The sequence below is a fragment of the Myxocyprinus asiaticus genome, chromosome 34 (genome assembly GCF_019703515.2).
Source record: "Myxocyprinus asiaticus isolate MX2 ecotype Aquarium Trade chromosome 34, UBuf_Myxa_2, whole genome shotgun sequence".
Lineage (NCBI taxonomy): Eukaryota > Metazoa > Chordata > Actinopteri > Cypriniformes > Catostomidae > Myxocyprinus > Myxocyprinus asiaticus.
Genome location: NC_059377.1, coordinates 41965836 through 41988775, shown reverse-complemented (window position 1 = coordinate 41988775; position 22940 = coordinate 41965836). Strand labels below are relative to the sequence as shown.

At 35.1% G+C, this 22940-nt stretch overlaps 1 protein-coding gene across 3 annotated transcripts in view; it reads left to right on the top strand.

The window, feature by feature from the left end:
- The window catches only part of dgat1a (diacylglycerol O-acyltransferase 1a), a 31738-nt gene that overhangs the window by 4177 nt on the left and 4621 nt on the right, over positions 1-22940 (top strand). The window contains exons 3-13 of one of the 3 annotated variants that reach the window (XM_051670979.1): positions 9565-9605; positions 12754-12839; positions 13032-13084; positions 13386-13491; positions 15648-15776; positions 16382-16456; positions 18266-18369; positions 18497-18535; positions 18617-18658; positions 21405-21449; positions 21800-21912. In XM_051670979.1, coding sequence (XP_051526939.1) covers positions 9565-9605; positions 12754-12839; positions 13032-13084; positions 13386-13491; positions 15648-15776; positions 16382-16456; positions 18266-18369; positions 18497-18535; positions 18617-18658; positions 21405-21449; positions 21800-21912 — 833 coding nt within the window. The remainder of the gene's footprint in view (positions 1-9564; positions 9606-12753; positions 12840-13031; positions 13085-13385; positions 13492-15647; positions 15777-16381; positions 16457-18265; positions 18370-18496; positions 18536-18616; positions 18659-21404; positions 21450-21799; positions 21913-22940) is intronic. The other 2 variants (XM_051670981.1, XM_051670980.1) reach the window with 2 other exon arrangements.

Below are 22940 nucleotides of genomic sequence, written 5' to 3'. Positions count from 1 at the left end.
TTAAATGTTATGTGGTATAAAACTAAAAAGATGCACAGCAGAGCTTTACAGTATTAATGACAACATTAAATGAAAACAATCTGATTATCTGAGGCAAAAGACTGCTATGGCTGAATCACAACATGCTGATATTCAGTACACTTGCTTATGTGATATTGCATACAGATAATAATATTAATAATATAACCATTTAATATTATATTATTGTTATCATGAGTATTATTGCGACTTCTTTGAATATGACACTTTTATACAGTAGTAATATTTTTTGTTGTAATGTCTTCAATTCCACGCGTCCGGTTGAAGAGAGCTCTTATTTCAGTGGGACTTTTATTTTGAAAGACCTTTGAAGTTCTTCTTGTTTGTGAAGGGTTCGTTATATCAAGCTTCCCGTGACTCGCGATCTGAAATCTCCGAGCTGCAACGGTGAAAACGGTCATTTGAGAGTTCACAGCCGATTATACACTAAACACACTGATCTGTGGCTCTGCAGATGGATACTATTGGACACACTGCATGAAAATCAAGCATTAGAAGTGTGTGTTGTGTTTGTGTGCGCTCATGCTTGTGTGTGTGTGAAGGAGATGACAGAGCAGGACGGAGCCTCTCATTCATTCTGTGGCACACATGTGACTGTATATTATTTAATTAAATTACATCCTTCTGCTGTTTAATAATCACAATTGGCCACATCGAGACTTTTTTTTATTATTATTTTCAAATGGATTTCATCTGAAAACTCTCACATTACATTACATTTTGCTAATGGCAGCATACTTTAATATGGTACCGAAATGAACAACAAGAGGATATCGTACCGTTTAAACTTTTTGGTATCACGATATTAAATTAGTACCAGTATGCTTAAATGTTTGAAATTAGTTTTGTAGACAAAAATAAAATTGTGCCACCATATTAATTTATTTCATTATAAAACTAAAATTTAATTAAAAAAAAAGTTTTTGAACTTGATGACTTGGACCAAATAATAAAGAAAAGCAGCCAATAAGTGCCCAACATAGATGGGAACTCCTTCAATACTGTTTAAAAAGCATCCCAGGGTGATACCTCAAGAAGTTGGTTGAGAAAATGTCAAGAGTACATGTCTGCAAATTCTAGGCAAAGGGTGACTACTTTGAAGATGCTCAAATATAACACAGTTTTGATTTATTTTGGATTTTGTTTAGTCACAACATAATTCCCATAGTTCCATTTATGTTATTCCATAGTTTTGATGACTTTACTATTATTCTAAAATGTGAAAAAAATATTATAATAAAGAATGAGTAAGTGTTTCAAAACTTTTGACCGGTAGTGTATGTGTATATATATATATATATATATATATATAGTAAATGCTTTATATACTGTATGTACTATATACTGTATACTGTACTTATTAGGGCTGTCAATCGATACATTTTTTAAATCAATTTAATTAAATGACATGCCTATAAATAAATCGAATTAATTGCATGAATCAATATTTGCTGAGATAATCCCCAAATAAAGATAATTCAGTTTATATAATACATAATAATTTAAGTATATATATATATATACACAGTGCCTTTCAGAAAGTATTCAGACCCCTGACCAATTATCTCATATTACTGAATTACAAATGGTGCAATTAAATTTCATTCTGTTTGATATTTTATTTTAAAACACTGGAACTCAAAATCAATTATTGTAAGGTGACATTGGTTTTATGTTGGGAAATAGTTTTATGAAAAATTAAAAACTGAAATATCTTGCTTGCATAAGTATTCAACCCCCACACATTAATATTTGGTCAAGCCACCTTTTGCTGCAATAACTGCTTTAAGTCTTTCGGGGTACATATGTACCAGCTTTGCACACAGTGATGAAGTGATTTTGGCCCATTCTTCTCGGCAGATTTGCTCCAGGTTGTTCAGGTTGGTTGGGTGACGCTTATGGACTACAGTTTTCACATAGTGCCACAGATTCTCAATATGACTGAGATCAGGACTTTGACTGGGAGACTGTAGGACATTTATCTTTTTGTTCTTGAGCCACTCCAATGTTGCTTTGGCCTTGTGCTTGGGATCATTGTCCTGCTGAAAGATGAATTTCCTCCCAAGCTTCAGTTTTTTAGTGGACTGAAGCAGGTTCTCTTGCAGTATTTCCCTATATTTTGCTCCATCCATTCTTCCTTCAATTCTAACAAGATGCCCAGTCCCTGCTGATGAGAAGCATCACCACATCATGATGCTGCCACCACCATACTTCACTGTAGGGATGGTGTGTCTTGAGGCATAGGAAGTGTTAGGTTTGTGCCACACATAGCACTTTGAGTTTTGGCCAAAAAGCTCTATCTTGGTCTCATCTGACCACAAAACCTTCTCCCACATCGCAGCTGGGTCACTCACATGCTTTCTGGCAAACTTCTAACGTGCTTTCAGATGGTACTTTTTGAGTAACGGCTTCTTTCTTGCCACCCTCCCATACAGGCCAGCGTTATGCAGTGCTCTTGATATGGTTGACTGGTCCATCATTACTCCACTCCCAGCCACTGAACTCTGTAGCTCCTTCAAAGTGATTGTTTGCCTCTCTGTGGCTTCTCTAACAAGTCTCCTTTTTGTTAGAGCGCTGAGTTTTGAGGGACGGCCTTTTCTTGGCAGTGCCTGGGTGGTGTGGTGCAGCTTCCACTTCCTGATTATTGATCCAACTGTGCTCACTGGGATATCCAAACATTTGGATATTATTTTGTACCCTTTCCCTAATCTATGCATTTTTATTACTTTATCTCTAACTTCTGTGGAATGCTCTTTGATCTTCATTTTCCTTCAGATTCACAGCCTGACCAATGATCCTTCAACAATGGGTTTTTTATCCAGAAAATGTGATTGCAACTTTAATGATTCACAGGTGGATGCCAATGGTAAAATAATTGTGTCCTCGTTAGGGCAATTTCTTACATCAGTGTAACCTGGCAGCTTCCACAGCACAGGGGTTGAATACTTATGCAAGCAAGATATTTCAGTTTTTTATATATATATATATATATATATATATATATATATATATATATATATATATATATATTTCCCAACATAAAACCAATGTCACCTTACAATAATTGATTTTGAGTTCCAGTGTTTTAAAATAAAATCTCAAACAGAATGAAATTTAATTGCACCATTTGTAATTCAGTAATATGAGATAATTGGTCAGGGGTCTGAATACTTTTGCAAGGCTCTGTATATATGTGTGTGTGGGTGTGTGTGTGTGTGTGTGTGTGTGTGTGTGTGTGTGTGTCTACATATATAAAATAATTGAGATTGAAATATATTGCATTATTGTGGCAGACGAGTAAAGCACTGATAAGACAATAAAAAATAAAAAAATAGACCAATTTTTGGCAATAAGTCTACAGTGAGTGTGAATGGTGAGTTTTTAAATTTAAAAGCGAAAAATTGCTGGCAGCAGCCCAAAAATGCTTTAGAGTTGAAGAGGTTCAATTCAAATTAGTTATGCTTCATAAGGACAATAATCTGGGGGGGCATGCAGAGTTTGGAGACAGCGCCACCTATGGGTCAAAAGATATGCAAATGGCTATTTTTTAACTGTATGTCCTAAAATCATGAGGTTTGTGTCTATGGATTCTGTGGGTCATGAGGATTCCAACGATACCAATTGTCCCCATATTAGCCGTACTGCCTCTCCGCCATTTTGAATTTTATTCAAATACTAAATATCTTTTGAATGCCTTGTCAGATTTGAATGAGAATTTGTATGTGTCTTTGATATGATGTCCTGAGGCTACCTGAGCAGTTTGGAGACAGTGCCACATAGTGGTCAAAATGCTTAGTGAATTTAGACAAAACTTTTTATGTATCATTGCTTCCTAATTCTAAGTTTTCAGAAAATGCAGAGAGAAATTTCAAAATGTATTTATTTTTGATCTGTTTAAAAGGCTATTTAGCATAGTGCTCGGTGTACCATAGTTGTTAACCATAAAGAGCGAAAGGGTACTGGTTCGAACCCCGCTGTGAAAAGCTTCTCAACTGTTTAGAAGATGTAATCAACATAGTATCCGGACTGTTTAGGGGGCTTGGCTGCTTGCAGCTATATTTTCTGATTATTATTGGAATTTTGGTTGAAAAATAAACTAAATCTGGGATTTTATTTGTTTTAAACTCTGGCATCTATGTCTGTGCCAACTAAGAAAATGTTGTAACATTCTATGAATCGATTGTAAAAACTATGGGCTGATTAATTGGTTATCGGACTTGGCTAAAATGAGTCCATTTATTTACAGAAATCACCAAAAAACAAAGCAAAAAAAGCAATGTAATAGAAGTTGCGGTATTGGTACCAATATTGGCGATATTAGCCTTGATAGCACTTAGCATCGGATCGAAAATAAGTGGTATTGCCCATGACCAATATGAACTGAAACACATACTAATCAAAGATTGTTTGAGACTGTAACTTTAAAACCTAGTGAGCTGCCTACCTAGACAACAGTTTAATGCTTATTAAATTATCGCTTATTAGCTTAGCAACATGCTAACAGCAAGCTGTACTGAAATCTATTTTGAGTCGAATCTCCTGTAGAGGTAGACTGATATATCGGTTTTACCGATTAATCGGTGCCGATAGTTGCTTTTTAGAACAATCGATATCGGCAAAATATAAATAAATAAAATAATATTATTAATGCAAAATGTTATTAAAAAAAAGACACATCCAAGAGTGCATTTTTTGTTTCCCTTGTGTGTTTGTGCGAGCTGGAAGCACAGACATTTCAAAATAAGAGATCCCGGTCCATTTCGGGCTTGTTTATAATCAAAAATCCTGTGTTATGCACCAAATCTTATTTTTTTCTGGTTTTTATTGGGATTTTGGTTGCACAACAAACACACATTTGGAATTTTGCTAATTTTGGACTCTTGCAACCTCTATGTCTGTCACGGTAAAGAAAGACAACACATTTATTTTAACATTTAATAAATCGATTTTTATAAACTATTGTCCGATTAATCGGTTATCGGTCCTTTTCACCACATAAGTTATCGGTATCGGCAAAATCCACTATCGGTCGACAATCTAGTCTCCTGAGCGTTTCACATGAGGAGCGCTATTTTTGTTGCACACGAGTTGATGCTTATGTAGAGCATTTCAAATCAGTGTAGATGGTAGATAGCAAAGTAGCTCGCTAGCTTTTGGAACAGATCCTGTGTTTGTGTATCATGAAAATATCCAAAAATAGGAGTTGCACATCCTTCAAAGGATTAAGCTCAATCGACAGAATTTCTGGCATAATGTTGATTAGCACAAAAATATATTTAGACTCGTCCCTACTTTTCTTTAAAAAAAAAAGCACAAATCTGTGTTCCAGTGAGACACTTATAATGAAAGTCAATGGGGCCAATCCGTAAACATTAAAACACTCACTGTTTCAAAAGTATTGTCACAAAATGTAAACAATATGTGTGTTAATATGATTTTAGTGTGATATAATCATTACTAACCGCATCTGTGTAAAGTTATAGCCAATTTTACAACTTCAATGCCATGATGATGTGATGTCAACAAACCCTAAAATGATGTTAAAAATGACCATTTAAACAACTTTACCTCTCAAATAATACACAAGTTTTAACAGAAGAATTAAAGTGCTTTTATAAAATTATAAGCTTCACATTTCTGCCTTTAAACCCTCCAAAAATTGGCCCCATTGACTTCCATTGTAAGTGCCTCAAGGTGACCTCGATTTTTGCTTTCTTAAAAGAAAAGGAGGAACGAGTTGAAATTAATGGTGGTAATCAACATTATGCCACAAATGCTGTTGATTAAAATTAACTTGTACTGAACCCGGAATATTCCTTTAAGCTATTATAGCATGGATGTATGAGCAAAATCAATTAGCGATACGCTTTTAAATAGGTCAGAGTTGAGTTTGGCAGCCTTCCCAACGCAACTCTAATCAATGGCCTTTGGAACGGAAAGTCTTCCAGCAAATCTCTTCTTCTGTCAAAAATCAACTGTGTGTCTCGGAGGTTAAAAATGGTTCACAGTTTGTTTTGACTGAAATAAAACCTTCGGGTTCTTTGTTTTGCATGTAATGCGTGAAATGAGCCAATCATGGTGAATTTAGTCTAAATAATGTTGATGTAACATTCAAAATAAGTTCATTTTCATTTGTTGACTTGCTGTTACAGGAATGTAGATGATCGATGTGAAAGATCACTGAACAGGGTACATGATAGAAAAAACTATGCTCACTCTAATGCTCTGAAATAGTCTGAGGTCAGATGTCATATGTGTTTACAGCTGTTTATCAGGTGTGAGCGCAGGTTAACCAGAGGTTTATCTAAATTGAAGAGGTGATGTGGACTTTGTTCTCTGCTTGTAGAGAACAGAAATAGTGACTATTACAAAGAAAAAACAATTGATTTGATTCATGTAGAACACAGAATAGGACATCGCCAGTATGTCTGTAAAAGTTGTAGGGTTGCCACCCATCCAGGATTTTCCAGGAAAAATTATATTCCATTCGAGATGCAAAATGTTAAAATATATATATATATATATATATATATATATATTTTCTTGCGATGGGAGAAAGGTGCCCTGAGTTGTTCCTGGCAGGCTACTCAGCCTTACATGAACAATTCAAGGCACCTTTGTACAACAGGCATATTTTCACGACACGTTCAGACTATTTTTAAGATTTACACATTTCAGTTTCATAACAAAGCGAATTGAATCGTGTGGTCTTTAACAAAATTAAATTAGTAAAACAAAATATCTTAAGAACTTTTTTTTAGTTAATTTTATTAAAGATTTCTCAATTCAGTTTGATGGAATTTTTAATGAATTTGAAAAGTGTAAATACAGAAAAGCGTACTGCTAATCTTGAACAAAATGTTTTGAGTGAATGTTTATGTACATTTATTTGATTTCCTTTGGTTTAAATGTACGAATGGTTTTTTTAACTTTATACATAACTTGAATAAGTAAATAATCTGTTAAACCTGTACACACACACACACACACACATTTTATTTTTTTACTTTTCAATTTCATAACAAAATTCCATAAAATTAAATGGAACAAAATAAAAATAAAAAAACTAAATATTTTAAGTTTTATTATTTAAATTTTGTTAAAAATGTATGACATTTTATTGATGAAATTTAAACGCGTAAAAATAGGCTAAAATATTTTTTAAGTATATTGATGTTATTGTTTGAATGATTTGCCATGTATGCAATAATTTCCATATCAAACAAGGAGTAAACAATCATAAATACAATGGCCAGCAATATGTTTTTCGGTCATTGATCAGGTGTCCAGGAATTTTCCAGGGCCAAAGTGACAACCCTAGCTAGCTTCCAAATTTTGCTCAAGTGAAATTTCTCAGGGTAGGTTTATTTCCCAAAGTCAAATAGACACAAATCTTTTAAGTCTTGACTACAAAAATCAATGGAACGTTTCCACCATTAATGCCCAGGAAAAAGGGGCAAGTTGTCATCATGTGAACCGGAATTAAATAGGCTATTATAGACTTTTCATCTTAATTTAAACAGTCAATCAAACAGGGGGCCTGGGTAGCTCAGCGAGTAAAGACGCTGACTATCACCCCTGGAGTCACGAGTTAGAATCCTGAGTGACTCCAGCCAGGTCTCCTAAGCAACCAAATTGGCCTGGTTGCTAGGAAGGGTAGAGTCACGTGGGATAACCTCCTCGTGGTCCCAATTAGTGGTTCTCGCTCTCAATGGGGTGTGTGGTAAGTTGTGCTTGGATCGCGGAGAGTAGCATGAGCCCCCACATGCTGTGAGTCTCCACGGTGTCATGCACAACGAGTCACGTGATAAGACGTGCAGATTGACTGAAACAGGAAAATGAACAAGGTATTCTACAAAAAAAACAAAACATTGTTTTGGCCAACAGAAATTGACGAAATTGACAAACTTGACTTTAATCTCTTTTTCTGAGAACACAATTCAACTTTTTGATTAAAATCTGCCTTTTATTATATAGTTTACTCTTGTCTTAATGAACAGTATGCCAGTGCGATTTCATTATGTTCACTTGTTTAACAAACAACTTTTTAAAATAAATATGATTATAACTTTAGTTTGGAGGATAGAATTCACAATCAGTTTTGAACGAGCTGTTTGAAGCTAACTTACCAAACCACTGCTAGAGAAAACACATTTTTGTGTAACTAGATGTTTGACTCAAAACCTTTAATAGTAGTTACTGAGATACACTATATTGCCAAAAGTATTCGCTCACCCATCCAAATAATTGAATTCAGGTGTTCCAATCACTTCCATGGCCACAGGTGTATAAAATGAAGCACCTAGGCATGCAGACTGCTTCTACAAACATTTGTGAAAGAATGGGCCGCTCTCAGGAGCTCAGTGAATTCCAGCGTGGTACTGTGATGGGATGCCACCTGTGCAACAAGTCCAGTCATGAAATTTCCTCGCTACTAAATATTCCACAGTCAACTGTCAGTGGTATTATAACAAAGTGGAAGCGATTGGGAATGACAGCAACTCAGCCACGAAGTGGTAGGCCATGTAAAATGACAGAGCAGGGTCAGCGGATGCTGAGGCGCATAGTGCGCAGAGGTCGCCAACTTTCTGCAGAGTCAATCGCTACAGACTTCCAAAGTTCATGTGGCCTTCAGATTAGCTCAAGAACAGTGCGTAGAGAGCTTCATGGAATGGGTTTCCATGGCCGAGCAGCTGCATCCAAGCCATACATCACCAAGTGCAATGCAAAGCGTCAGATGCAGTGGTGTAAAGCACGCCGCCACTGGACTCTAGAGCAGTGGAGACGTGTTCTCTGGAGTGACGAATCACGCTTCTCCATCTGGCAATCTGATGGACGAGTCTGGGTTTGGCGGTTGCCAGGAGAACGGTACTTGTCTGACTGCATTGTGCCAACTGTGAAGTTTGGTGGAGGAGGGATTATGGTGTGGGGTTGTTTTTCAGGAGCTGGGCTTGGCCCCTTAGTTCCAGTGAAAGGAACTCTGAATGCTTCAGCATACCAAGATATTTTGGACAATTCCATGCTCCCAACTTTGTGGGAACAGTTTGGGGATGGCCCCTTCCTGTTCCAACATGACTGCGGACCAGTGCACAAAGCAAGGTCCATAAAGACATGTATGAGCGAGTTTGGTGTGGAAGAACTTGACTGGCCTGCACAGAGTCCTGACCTCAACCCAATAGAGCACCTTTGGGATGAATTAGAGCGAAGACTGTGAGCCAGGCCTTCTCGTCCGACATCAGTGTCTGACCTCACAAATGCGCTTCTGGAAGAATGGTCAAAAATTCCCATAAACACACTCCTAAACCTTGTGGAAAGCCTTCCCAGAAGAGTTGAAGCTGTTATAGCTGCAAAGGGTGGGCCAGCGTCATATTAAACCCTATGGATTAAGAATGGGATGTCACTTAAGTTCATATGCGTCTAAAGGCAGATGAGCGAATACTTTTGGCAATATAGTGTATCTGTTGCAGGAATGGATAGAAATGAACTGCAAATGCATTAAATCAGTTTACTTGTTTCTGTTTACAGGTTTTGACCAATGCACGGCTTTTCCTGGAGAACCTTATAAAGTAAGTATATCATTAACACTGTTCGTTCTTTAACTCATAAATAAACTTGCCATGGTAATTTGATTAATCGTGCTCAGTGATTCACTGATTTCTGGTTAATGATTCAGTGTAAATGTCTAAGTTAGATAGATAATGAATATGCCCAGCAGGAAGTAAATGAATGTCTTTTGTTACTTGTCATTAAGCAAACACTTTTATTCAAAGCAACATACAGTACACTAATCGCAGGGACATTCCCCTTAGAGAAACCTGGAATTAAATGGCTTGTTTTGGGATGCACTAATAATGGAGAAAATCTGTGATTTTCCAGTTTGTTGGATGCCTCCACCAGTTGTTAAAGCCATGAGTTTTGGGTTGAGTTTCACATTAGAAACATTGCTCTAGTGACGTTTTCCAATGCACCAACAAAACGTCTCTTTGTGGCTGTTTTTAACCTCATTCCATTTTAACCACTGTATTAATTGCTGTTTTCTCAGGAAGCTCTAACGTACATAAAGCAGCACTCACTGTAGCCGTAACCAAGCTAAACATAGTACGATGAAATTCATAAATGAGCTGGTAAATAGAGAGTTATGTTAATCTAATACAGTAAAAGTTGAAGTTTTCTTATTAAAAATACAAACAATTTACATGAAAAGCCACAGCCGTCCAAGTCAACCAATGCTTTTGCGGAAGCCACCAAAACAAAGTTTTAAAACGGTCAATGAGAGACATTGTGGTGGTTTTCGAATGGTTTTAGAGTGACATTTCGATTGTGAGAAAGCAAAGACCATCAACATTTGTTTATATGGACTAGAGATCGACTGATAGTGGATTTTGCCGATACCAATAACTTAGTTGGTGGAAAAGGCCGATAACCGATTAATTGGCCGATAGTTTTTAAAATCGGTTAATAGAAAGTTAAAAAAAATTATGTATTTTTTCCTTACTATGACAGGCAAAGACATAGACATTACAAGAGTCCAAATGAATAAATTCCCAGATGTAGTTAATTGTAGGGATGTGTCGATACCTTTTTTTCTCTCCCGATCCAATTCTGAGACCAGACCTCTCAGTATTGGCTGATACCGATCCTATACTAGTGCTGTTGTTTTCTTAACAAGTTTAGAATATCTATACCTCACTGTGTGGATTTAATTGTGGGCACTCTTTTATTTCTAAAGAAACATAAACATCTAACTACACATTATTTCATTATAAAATAGAGAAAATAAAACAATTGGTGCAGTTTATTTTTCAACTAAATTTCCAATAATAATCCAAAAAAATTCAGATTTGGTTCATAATGCAGGACTTTAAACTATATAAACAAGCCTTAAACTCACTGCTGGGGACTTTTATTTGGAAATGACGAAGACATGGCTCCGTTGTTACTATAGAGTTACAATATAACTAAGATATAACTATAGAACATGCAATTTAGAACTTAGAGGTAGACTGATATATCATATATCGGTTTAACCGATTAATCAGTGCCGATAGTTGGTACTTGGAACAATCAGTTTTTGGCATAGATTATTGCCAATAACTGATTGGTCCAAAAAGCAACTATCAGCACCGATTAATCGGTTAAACCGATATATTGGTTTACCTCTAATATTCCAAATTGAATGCTCTATAGTTATATCTTAATTATAGAGTATTTTGCCGATAGCTGATTGATCCAAAAAGCAACTATCGCACCGATTAATCGGTTAAATCGATATATTGGTCTACCTATAATATTCTAAATTGAATGCTCTATAGTTATATCTTACCTATAGAGTATTTTGCCGACAACTGATTGATCCAAAAAGCAACTATCGGCACTGATTAATCGGTTAAATCGATATATTGGTCTACCTCTAATATTCTAAATTGAATACTCAATAGTTATATCTCTACTCTAGAGTATTTTGCCGATAACCGATTAGTCCAAAAAGCAACTATCGGCACTGATTATTCGGTTAAACTGATATATTGGTTTACCTCTAATGTTCCTAATTGAATGCTCTATAGTTATATCTTATTTATAGAGTATTTTACAGATAACTGATTGGTCCAAAAAGCAACTATCAGTACCGATTAATCGGTTAAACTGATATATCGGTCTACTTCTAGTGTGAACTGCACTGGTTGTGAAATTAGAGAGTTAAGGCCAAAGTATACTTTGTTTTTCTGCGTGCTGGTACGTCTCGCGCACAGTACACATGATGCAAATTTTCTCATCAGCACAGTAGGCTACGCACGAATAGTTTGTGTGCATTCTATTTTTTCTATACACGTGGACAGTCCACATCTGTGTGCGTCATCTGCCAATGCACCTACTGTTGACTGTACTAAACAGTATCACAAAGCAGTCATTAGTGCGTATGCAGCAAATGCATCAGTATGGGCTCACGATCAAAAGAGTATACTTTAAAAAGGCCTGAGCATTCAACCACACGTGAGACGTAGCTGCACACGGAAAAATGGAGTATACTGTAGTCTTCAGGAAAAGCATCTGACTGTTTAAAATGAATAGGCCTACTAGTTTACTATTTAATGAATAATGTGCAGTATACTGTGCCGTAGGCATTATTCCACATTCCAAACAGTAGTATCCTACTTTTTTGTTTTCATATGACCTTATCACGCTGAATGTGAATCGCATCCATTATCTTGCATGTTTATTCTAATTTTATTTTTTTAAAAATCATAATTTATTGCATTTCAATCTAATAATGGCTGAGTTCGGAATAGCATACTATCATATACAGCAAAAATATCTCTATACAGTATAAGTAATATAATAATATGCGATTCAGAAATCAGCTAATGAGTCAAAAAAGAATTGCAATAGTAATTACTTTGGGCTCCATCACCACAGTATTCCACACATACTACTCTTACTATTTCTGCCATATATAGCAATGGTAGTGTAATAATAATAATGGTAATAGCAGTATGTATAAATAGTATGATATTATGCGATTCCAATCTCAGCTACATTGTGCTCTCTTGTATATTGCATATAACGGCAAATTTTTTATTTTATCTGGGTATTCTACATGCATGTATGCATAGAGTACTGTGCACATATTGTGCACAGTTTACATACTCAGTACTGCATCAGTAGTAAAAGTGGTATGCTAGTATGCAGTTCTGAACATGTCTGTCTTGTCTTTAGATATGGCATACTGGTGGATCCCATCCAGGTGGTGTCTCTCTTCTTAAAGGACCCCTATAGCTGGCCTGCGCTGTGCCTGATCATCGGTAAGACACATTTCTGTTCATTCAATCGTTTGCCTTTATTTGCGTACGAACCTAAAGCAGATTCTTTCATCACAAAGCAGCTCATGCTAAAGACATAATTTCATCCCATATTCACAGTTTCTGTCATGCACAATGTGTAATGTCTATATTTCATTCATGTGGCAAGTCTAATCTATGTGTTTGCATTTGCAGTGTCAAACGTGTTTATAATGGCAGCTCTATACACTGAGAGAAGACTATCTGTGGTGAGTTGTCACTGCAAATATGGGTCATTACTGTAGAAAGGCTGACCAATATAATCAATTACAAAGGTGAATCTCACAAAACCTGTCGAGAACATGTTCAGGTCACATTTCCCCCCAAAGTCAAAAGAAAGAAATAAGAAACTTTGATTTGCTAATGACAGCACTTAATAGGTGTGCCTAACTGTCATAAAAATTATGTCAAAAATCTTATTAAATTCTTCTTTTTTGGGGGGATGCAATATGACCTGGATAGTTCTTCATCTGATTCACCTTTTTTTTCCTTTCTGTAACTATAATGCAGGGCTCCTTTTCTGAGGGTACCGGAACATTCCTTCATTTTGCCAATCTTGCAACACTTTTGTGTTTCCCAGCTGCTACAGTTCTCACAGTGACCTCTATGACCCCAGGTATCATTAACACATTACACATATGTGAATATTTTCATATTAACACCTTTAACTTGCACCAGTCTAAGGAAAATGTCACACTAAGGCCCTGATTTACTAAGATCCCCAAAAACGGGTATTAATTTGCTTGTGCAATCTATAAAATTTCATTTGCGTGTGATTTACTAAGAAAAACTGAGCAAATATACAAAAGGAGGCTTTGCGTGTGGTGATTGTACCAAATGTAACCATGCCACTCACTTACGGCTCTCACTTAATGCCATTTTATTTTTAATTCAATATAATGAAGGATATGGCATTTATTATAAATGTCATTTATAATTGGTGAATATTTATTTACAGACACGATTATATGAAATCATCATAAAATCCCTGTTATTGCTTGCAGTTGATCAGTTGTATGATCATCATTAAAAAAAAAAAAAAAAAACATTTTTATGAAGTAAATAATAATTTTATATGTAACTGCATACATACCCAATTGTTGTATAATACTGGTGGATGTTATTATGTAATCAGTGCTGTAATGGTCTAGTTTTGTTACTCAAATAAATAGCTCTTTGGCTGAAACTGATTCAGTTGTGGACAGTTGTTCGAAATTAGTTTTCTTAACTTAAAATTGCTATGTAATCTCAACACAAACACTTTGTATAGAAAGAAATGGTAAAACTTTCTATGTAGCCCATATTGATAATTTTTTATACTGCATTCATAATGTCTCATAATACACCTTATAGTAAGTTATAACTTCTCATAAATAATTATAACTACAATTATAATCCATTATAAGACTTCCATTATTAATAGCTATACTTTAGAGTATAATGCATTATAACACAAGCAACATCCAGTTTAATGCAGCAGAAGTTAATAAAGTTAATGTTATAAGTGCTGTATAGTGTAAACAGTCAAAAGGCTTTATGACATCATCATATTATAAGTGCTCTTATAAACAGCCATAACATAAACTTGTAACATACATTAACATTACAGGTCAAACTTACGTAATGGAAGTTATTTATAAAATAAGATGCACAGACATTACAGTGTATTGAATAGAGTCCAGTATAGAATCAGTTTGATTGGCTACATGTGTGATCAGCATTGCATTAATAGAGTTTCTGATATATTTTAACCTTGTAGCTTTACAAGTGTTTTTCATAATATCTCAAAATTTACATTGAATGTGTGTTATTTTGTATTCTGTGCGTGTGTCATGTATATTACTTCCAGCATGAGTTGTCTTATAACTACTTAAAAGTATCTTATGGATATAAGAAGACATTGCTTTGTCACATTACTTAAAGCATACCTGTTATATGCAGTATATTACAAATATATAATACATTATAACTTCAACAGATAAAATTAAATGTTGCTTGTGTTGTAATGCATTATACTCTAATGAATAGGTCATTACTATAATGTATTACAATTGTGGTTACAATTATTTATGAGATAACATACTGTATTATAATGCGTATTATAAGACATTATTAATGCATTATAGTGCCTTTACAATGCATTATAAATATGGGCTTCATAGAAAGTGTTACCAAAGAACCTAGCTGAATTGGGTAAACCCAATCAAATTAGACGTGTCAGTGTCACTCAAATAATCTCATTTATTTCTTTATGTACTAACTAGTGAAAGTGAATGTTAGCATGCTTAATACATGCTGGTTGGAAGCACTACAGAGTGTCGTTTAGTAACTATGCTATGGTTAGCACTGCATTTGATCAATAGATAATGGTAACCCCCGAAACTCCAACATAACAGAAACTCTTCTAAATCGCAACATAATAAAACATTTAACAACAACATGTACCCCCCTTTATATTCATCATGCACAAAAACACAAAATAACACTTCATTTTAACATTTCTCTCCCTATCAAGTCCCTTGCAAAGCAGTTTGGGAAATGTAAATCCCCTGCCCAGTTTCATCTAATGCTACATTAACACCACAAAAAGTGTTCATGTAGTCCCAACTCAAATGGATTGAGTAAACTTCTATTTTAAAAATGTAAATGGATAGAATGCAATGATGTGACAAAATGTTCTAGAATTGTGTTGCTTTAGTTCATTTTAGTAGTAAATTGCACAAGCAGCAAAGAATCCTTGTTTCGAGTGTATATCTGCTGTGTGTGTTTCAGTGGGCGGTGCTGTGGCATTGGGGGTGTACACAGTTCTCTTCCTAAAACTCTACTCATACAGAGACATCAACAAATGGTGCAGAGAGACAAGACACGCCAAAGCCCGCACCCTGTCCCGCTCGCATTCCTGTGAGTCTCACTTTCATCTCATCTTGCGCTCACGCCACTAACACACAAATGCCCAAAAAAGCACCTTTATAGTATCCTAAAAGTAGTCCATATGATTTGTGTGTGAAAATGTTCTGAAGTCATACAATAGTTTAAAACAGTGAGGAACAGTGTGTGAAAGGCTTCCGTTGTTTGTTTAAATATGTAAAATTGTAAACAGATGCAACACACACAAACAGACCTGTATGCACTAATGTTGCACTGTACTGCCACCTGCTGGGTAATTTAAGAGATCAGCAAAACAGCCAATTACTATTTTATAGAATCCATAAGCTAGTCATAGATGCATTCTGCCATATGTCGTGGCAAGCTTGAATATGCATCATTTAATAATAAAAGTCACATGTTTGGAATGACCTGAGAGTGAATAAATGATGGCAGAATGTGAACTATCCATTTAAGATCTTTCTTAGTTCAACTATATTTATTCGTAGTTAAGATACTTTTGATATTTTGACTGTGTATATTTCATTATAAACGTATTTCGCCATTATCAGTGAGTCTTTGTTGTTTGGTCTCTTTGCTCTTTTGATTTGCGTATGTTAAAGTTTAACTTTCTTTTACAGTTCCGTCTCTACACAGAGCGAATGGCACAACCGCAAACACACACGTGACATATCCGGGTAACCTCACACACAGAGGTCAGTCTGTTTCAAGAGTTTACACGAAACCTGTCAAGAACATGTCCAGGTCATATTTTACCTTAAAAATAAATGAATAAAACAGAAGATAAAAGCCAATTATGCCTATTTTAGGAGCATTAATATTTTATTAATTTTTTGTGGGGATTGTGACATTATTTTCATGACAAATAAAGCACACTTTCCCAAATTATCTTAACCCTTTAAGCTCTGAAGGTGTTTTTAAAGATTTCCTGTTTCAGTGGCATACCCAAAATTAAAGGCTTATAACTCGAAAAAAAAACAAAAAACAAGGAGGGTATCATTGTAAAGAAAACTTGTAAAAATAATTAATGATATGGATTGATACATTCTGAGAGTCTCATCCTAAGAAACTGCTGAAAAATTTAAATAAATTGAGCCAAAAAAAAATTCTGAGTGTAAATAAGGTGGCTCCGAAAAACTGCTTTTGTTTTGTGCCCAATCATGTCAGCTGTATCTGAAATTTTGTGTTGATACGACAAAGCAATCAAAAGTTATAACATTACAAAAATATTTTATCATTGTGTCCAAAAGCCTCTCCAAACAAATAAAACATAATAATTGTACATAAGAACTAATTACACATGCAAACACAACAATGACTAAAGGTTTGCATAGCATGAAGACATGATTTTATTCATGAGATTTCACAGAGTGAGTTTCATTCTGTGTCATTTGAGTCATCATTGAGTCTGTGTCATGTATTTGGCGCCATCTCCTGGTGGCCATATGTAACATTGTGCTTCATGTGGATTATCTAATGATCTGTGCATCTGATTATCTTGTGTGTGGGCTCGTTTGAAAGATAACTGCCTCCTCTAAGTAATGATATTTGATATTTTATGTTCGGTTTAAGTTTTGTGAAGTTATTAGCGAAAACGTGGCATATAAACAACACCAACATAATTGTCAAAGACATACACTTAACTATTACTTGCTATATTTTTGTCTGTGTGTAAAACAAATAGGCTGGTTGTATTCTACTCTTTGAGAGCTTTCTAACAACATAAGACACATGGCTATTTGATGAGCTTGATGTTTATATTGATTGCAATAATCAATAAATAAATGTATTATAAAAACGGAACACTTCTGATTTGTCTGCAAATATCAAAGCACTTGTTCAGTTTTGGTCGTAATGTCTGCATGTATTGTAAAGTAGAGCTTCTAAACTTTCAAACGATACTAATTTTGTGTTGGTCAAGACTGTAGTTATTAATATTTTGACTATTTTTTTTCTCGCAAGCTCATCTGAGCTTAAATGGTTATTAACCTTTAAAAAAAATGCATTTTCATTACTATAATGCAAAATATTATATTCAAATTTTAAAGTATATACTCAGTATGCTACCTTTAATTTCAAAATACAGAAGAAAAAAAATGACTTTATTACAGTAATGAGAATCATCATTTTAACAATTTGGGAAGAAATGAGCTTCATTGTCATGAAAATAATGTCACAATGAAATAAAAATAAAGATCCTAAAAAGGCTTTTATTCAAAACATAATTTGCTTCCTTCTGATTTTAGGGTGAAATGTGACCTGAACATGTTCACAAGAGATTTACCCTTGACTTCTGTAATTACAGTATAAACAGAACTTGAGAGACTTCAGTTACGAAAGCATTTGAGCTCATTTGTTATGAAAAAGTCACACATTTATTTTGCATTATGTAACAAATTAGCTCATGCGAATTTACGACCTCGGCCATCTATCAACAGTGTTTTCTCTTTGAATCACGCAGCTATATTTATATATTTACATCTTTCTCCGTTTATATTTTTCAGACATGTATTATTTTATTTTTGCTCCGACTCTGTGTTATGAGCTCAACTTCCCTCGGTCTCCACGGATACGAAAACGTTTCTTACTGCGACGATTGTTCGAGATGGTGAGTGATATGATGTCAGAAAGAAATGCAGATGTTTTCAAACCTGAGACTAATGTTTACAACAGATGTATAAATATTAAGTTTACATCACATTCAAACAAGCTGATAAGCATTTTCTTTGTTGCAGCTGTTTTTAATACAGTTAATGGTTGGATTAATACAGCAGGTATATATTTTATTAGTACGTTAAAGCTTACCTGTATATTTTAAGTATTTTTGAATAACACTCTTTTTTGTCTTGTTATAGTGGATGGTGCCTACTATTCAAAACTCAATGAAACCCTTTCAGGTAAAATCTTTTTATTATTATTATTATTATTATTATTTAGTTATAATTTTGTAAAGTGGTTAAAAAGTTTCTATGATATTTAGTTGTGTTTGCTTAGGCATGCATCACTATTACTGTTGTTCTTATGTAGGATTAGTGATTTGAACAAACCCATAACACAAGTATTACACTTCCAGGGTTCCCATGGGTCCTTAAAAAGTCTTAAAATGTCATAAAATTTAAGGCCATAAAAAAATCTTAAATATCTTAAATGGTATAACAAAAGTCTTAATAATCATTCAAAGAGGTCAGGAATCACAATATGACCAAATGTAATCATTAAACTGGAAAAGGCTGTGATTTAATTACATAAATCTATAGTCTGTATGTGCTGCACGCTTCAAAGTGAAGATGCTGAACTGTTGCACATTCTCCAAGCATGTAGGGAGCTCATGATACAGTGTTTCCAGCAGTTTCAGAGCTGTTCAAAATCAGTTAATTACTGCTTATTTTTGTTTTTGACAAGGTTTATTGTACAGCGTGTATATAGTAATAAGATGCGTACATAAAACAAATATAATCTTGTATTGAGATACCGTACTCTTTTTATTTGTTCAAGTCTTAAAAAAGGTCTTAAATTTGATTTTAAAATCTGTGCAGCATCCTTGACTTCACAAAGTAAATCTTTTGATCTTTAAATCAAGGATACTGTAAAAAAGCTTAATCTGACTCAACTCAATAAGAGTACAAAGAGGGCCAAAAATACACTGCCTGGCCAAAAAAAAAGTCACATACTCTAATATTTCGTTGGACCGCCTTTAGCTTTGATTACGCCACGTATTCGTCGTGGCATTGTTTCAACAAACTTATGCAACGTCACAACATTTATTTCCATCCAGAGTTGCATTTATTTTTGTCCGAGATCTTGTATTGATGACGGGAGAGTCGAACCACTCCGTAAAGTCTCTCCAGCACGTCCCAAAGACTTTCAGTGGGGTTAAGGTCAGGACTCTGTGGTGACCAATTCATGTGTGAAAATGATTCCTCATGCTCCCTGAACCACTCTTTCACAATTTGAGCCCGATGAATATTGGCATTGTCGTCCTGGAATATGTCCATGCTGTCAGGGAAGAAAAAATCCATTGATGGGATAACCTGATCTTTCAGTACATTCAGGTCGTCAGCTGACTTCATTTTATTGCTGCATAATGTTGTTGAGCCTAGACCTGATTGAAGCAACCCCAGATCATAACACTGCCTCCAGAGGCTTGTACAGTGGGCACTATGCATGACGGGTGCATCGCTTCATGCGCTTCCCTTCTTACCCTGACGCACCCATCGCTTTTGGAATAGGGTAAATCTGGACTCATCAGACCACATGACCTTTTTCCGTTGCTTCACAGTCCAATCTTTATGCTCCCTAGCAAATTGAAGTCGTTTTTTCTGATTAGCCTCACTAACAAGTGACATTCTTGTGGCCACACAGCTGTTGAGTCTCAATCCTGTAAGTTCTCATCACATTGTGCGTGCAGAAATGCTCTTACTTTCACTATTAAACATAACCGTGAGTTCTACTGTCGATTTTTTACGATATGATATCACCAAGTGTTTTAGTGATCCACATTTACGATCATTCAAGATTTGTTTCTGACCAAATTTCTACTGTTGAAGCTGACGGTTCACCACTATCCTTCTAGGTTTTAATAATGTGTTGGACAGTTCTTAACCCAGTTCCATTGATTTCAGCAATCTCCTTAGTTGTTTACTTTGCTTGATGCAGGCCAATAATTTCTGAAACACAGTAACATCTTTTCCATGACCACAGGATACGTATTCTGACATGGTTGTTTAAGAAATGAGAAGCTACACACTGCATCAGTTAGGATTAAAAGAATTGATGCCAGCTGAAACATATTAATCACTGCAGTAATGATCCAATCATAGGCTCATAAGTATCTGCTTATTTAAATTCAAACTGCGACTTCTTTCTTTTTCTACCTTTGTTTTTTGTTTTTTTGGCCAGGCAGTGTATTATGGAAATAAATTGTAGAGAATTCTTACTATTAATATTAATAATCTAAATATTTAATATTAGTCATAATCTATTGAAGAAAAATAATTTATATATACACACACATATATATAATTATTTGAATTATTATGTGTTATTTGTATTTATATTTATATTTCTGAATAATGACCACGCATTTGGGGATAAAGTGATATTTAACTCATCATCCGGTTATTGCAAGTCATCTTTGCTACTTCACACATCACTCTGCGACCTCTACAAGTAAGCTAATAAAATTATTTAAACATAATCAATATTTAATGTCCAGTTATTGATTTATTTAGCTATTCGTGTAATAAGCTGGATAATGAGCAGTCAGATTTTGTCAAAGTGAACACCAGACACAAACCAGAGGTGGAATTCAACTGTCTCTGGAGACTCTTTCCTCTCTTTCTTCTCACATAATAACACAATTTCAACACAAATCAATATTTCATGCCCATGTATTTAGTTATGTGTTAAGTAGCCATGTAATAGGTGGGATAATCCACAGTCAGCCGGTCATTATCACAAAATAAACCCCTTTAGAGTGATACAAGACCACCTGAACATCCTGTTGGGGTTTACTTTGCGATAACGACCAGCTGACTGTACATCAGCTCTTATATTATTACTAGTAACAGGTATAGAATAGCTGCTTTGATGTGTGTTGTTTTTATCTGCCTTATTTATATGAAGCTCTGTCTCTTTTAACAGGACATGGATTTCTCTAGAATGGTTGAACGACTGCTGAAACTCGCTGTAAGTGACGAAACAGACACAAACAGACAGACGCTGTTGTTTTTACGGCTTTCTGTCGCCAATACTTCTGTTGCTATTGCTGCTGTTGTTGCCATTGCTACTGTTGCTACAGCTTTCATTTTTGCACCTGCTGTTGCTACAGTGTTATGCAAAATTCAAGCCCACTTTGGACTGAAAATGCCTTTTAGACTATCTTTCTCTATCGACAGTTTATCAAAAGTAGCTGAAAGCTTGAATTTCACACCGCAACGGCTAGTGTTGATTTGAGTGATGTTTGACATGTTTGTGGCCCCTCCTCCTCAGAGTGTCTGATGGCACAAGCCCCTCCCCTTCTCCCTGTGCCTCTACAGGTGCCCAATCATTTAATCTGGCTCATCTTTTTCTATTGGTTTTTCCACTCCTCTATGAACTTCGTAGCTGAGCTCATGCAGTTCGGAGACCGCGAGTTTTACCGAGACTGGTGGTGAGTTTATCTTGAATTTCCTGAGCTGATTTTGGTTTAAAACAACGTTGATCAAAACCTCTGGACATGCTAAAAACGTACAAAGAAAATCTCAAACACATAGTCCCTCATTGATTAGTTTCTGCTAACTTATATATAGATGTGGGTGAGAAACAGATCAATATTTAAGTCCTTTTTTAATATAAATATCCACTTTCACTTTCACTTTCTTCTTTAGTTTTTGGCGATCCGCATTCTTCATGCATATCACCACCTACTTGGCAGAGAGGAGAATTTATCATAAAAAAGGACTTAAATATTGATCCGTTTCTCACCCACATCTATCATATTACTTCTGAAGACATGGATTAAACCACCGGAGTCATATGGATTACTTTTATTATACATTTATGTGCTTTTTGGACCTTCAAAATTTTGAACCCTGTTGACTTGCATTGTATGGACCTACAGAGCTGAAATATTTTTCTAAAAATCTTCATTTGTGTTCAACAGAAGAAGGAAGTTGAACTGTTCCTTTAAACAATAGTACAATAACCACAAAATTTACCATCATTTTACTACATATTTTAACTATGATATTCATAGTACTTTAGTAATGAAAAAAACAAAAAACATGGTTACTACAGTTTTACTATAATTACACTATGGTTAATTTGTTTGAATTTATTTATTCATTTATTTAGAATGATTATTATTTAAAAAAAAAAAACATTTATTTGAAAATTAACCATGGTTTCGCAATAGTAAAACAGCAATAACCATGACTGTAGTAACTATTTTGGTGGTAACCCCAAATTAACGTCCACAAATTAAAGGTCGACCGATAGTGGATTTTGTCGATACCAATAGCTAAGGTGGTGGAAAAGGCCGATAACCGATTAATCGGCCAATAGTTTTTAAAATCGGTTAATGCAATGTTAAAAAAATGTCTTATTCTTTCCTTACTATGACGGGCAAAAACAGAGACATTACAAGAGTCCAAAATTAATAAAATCCCAGATGCAGTTAATTGTCCAACCAAAATTGCA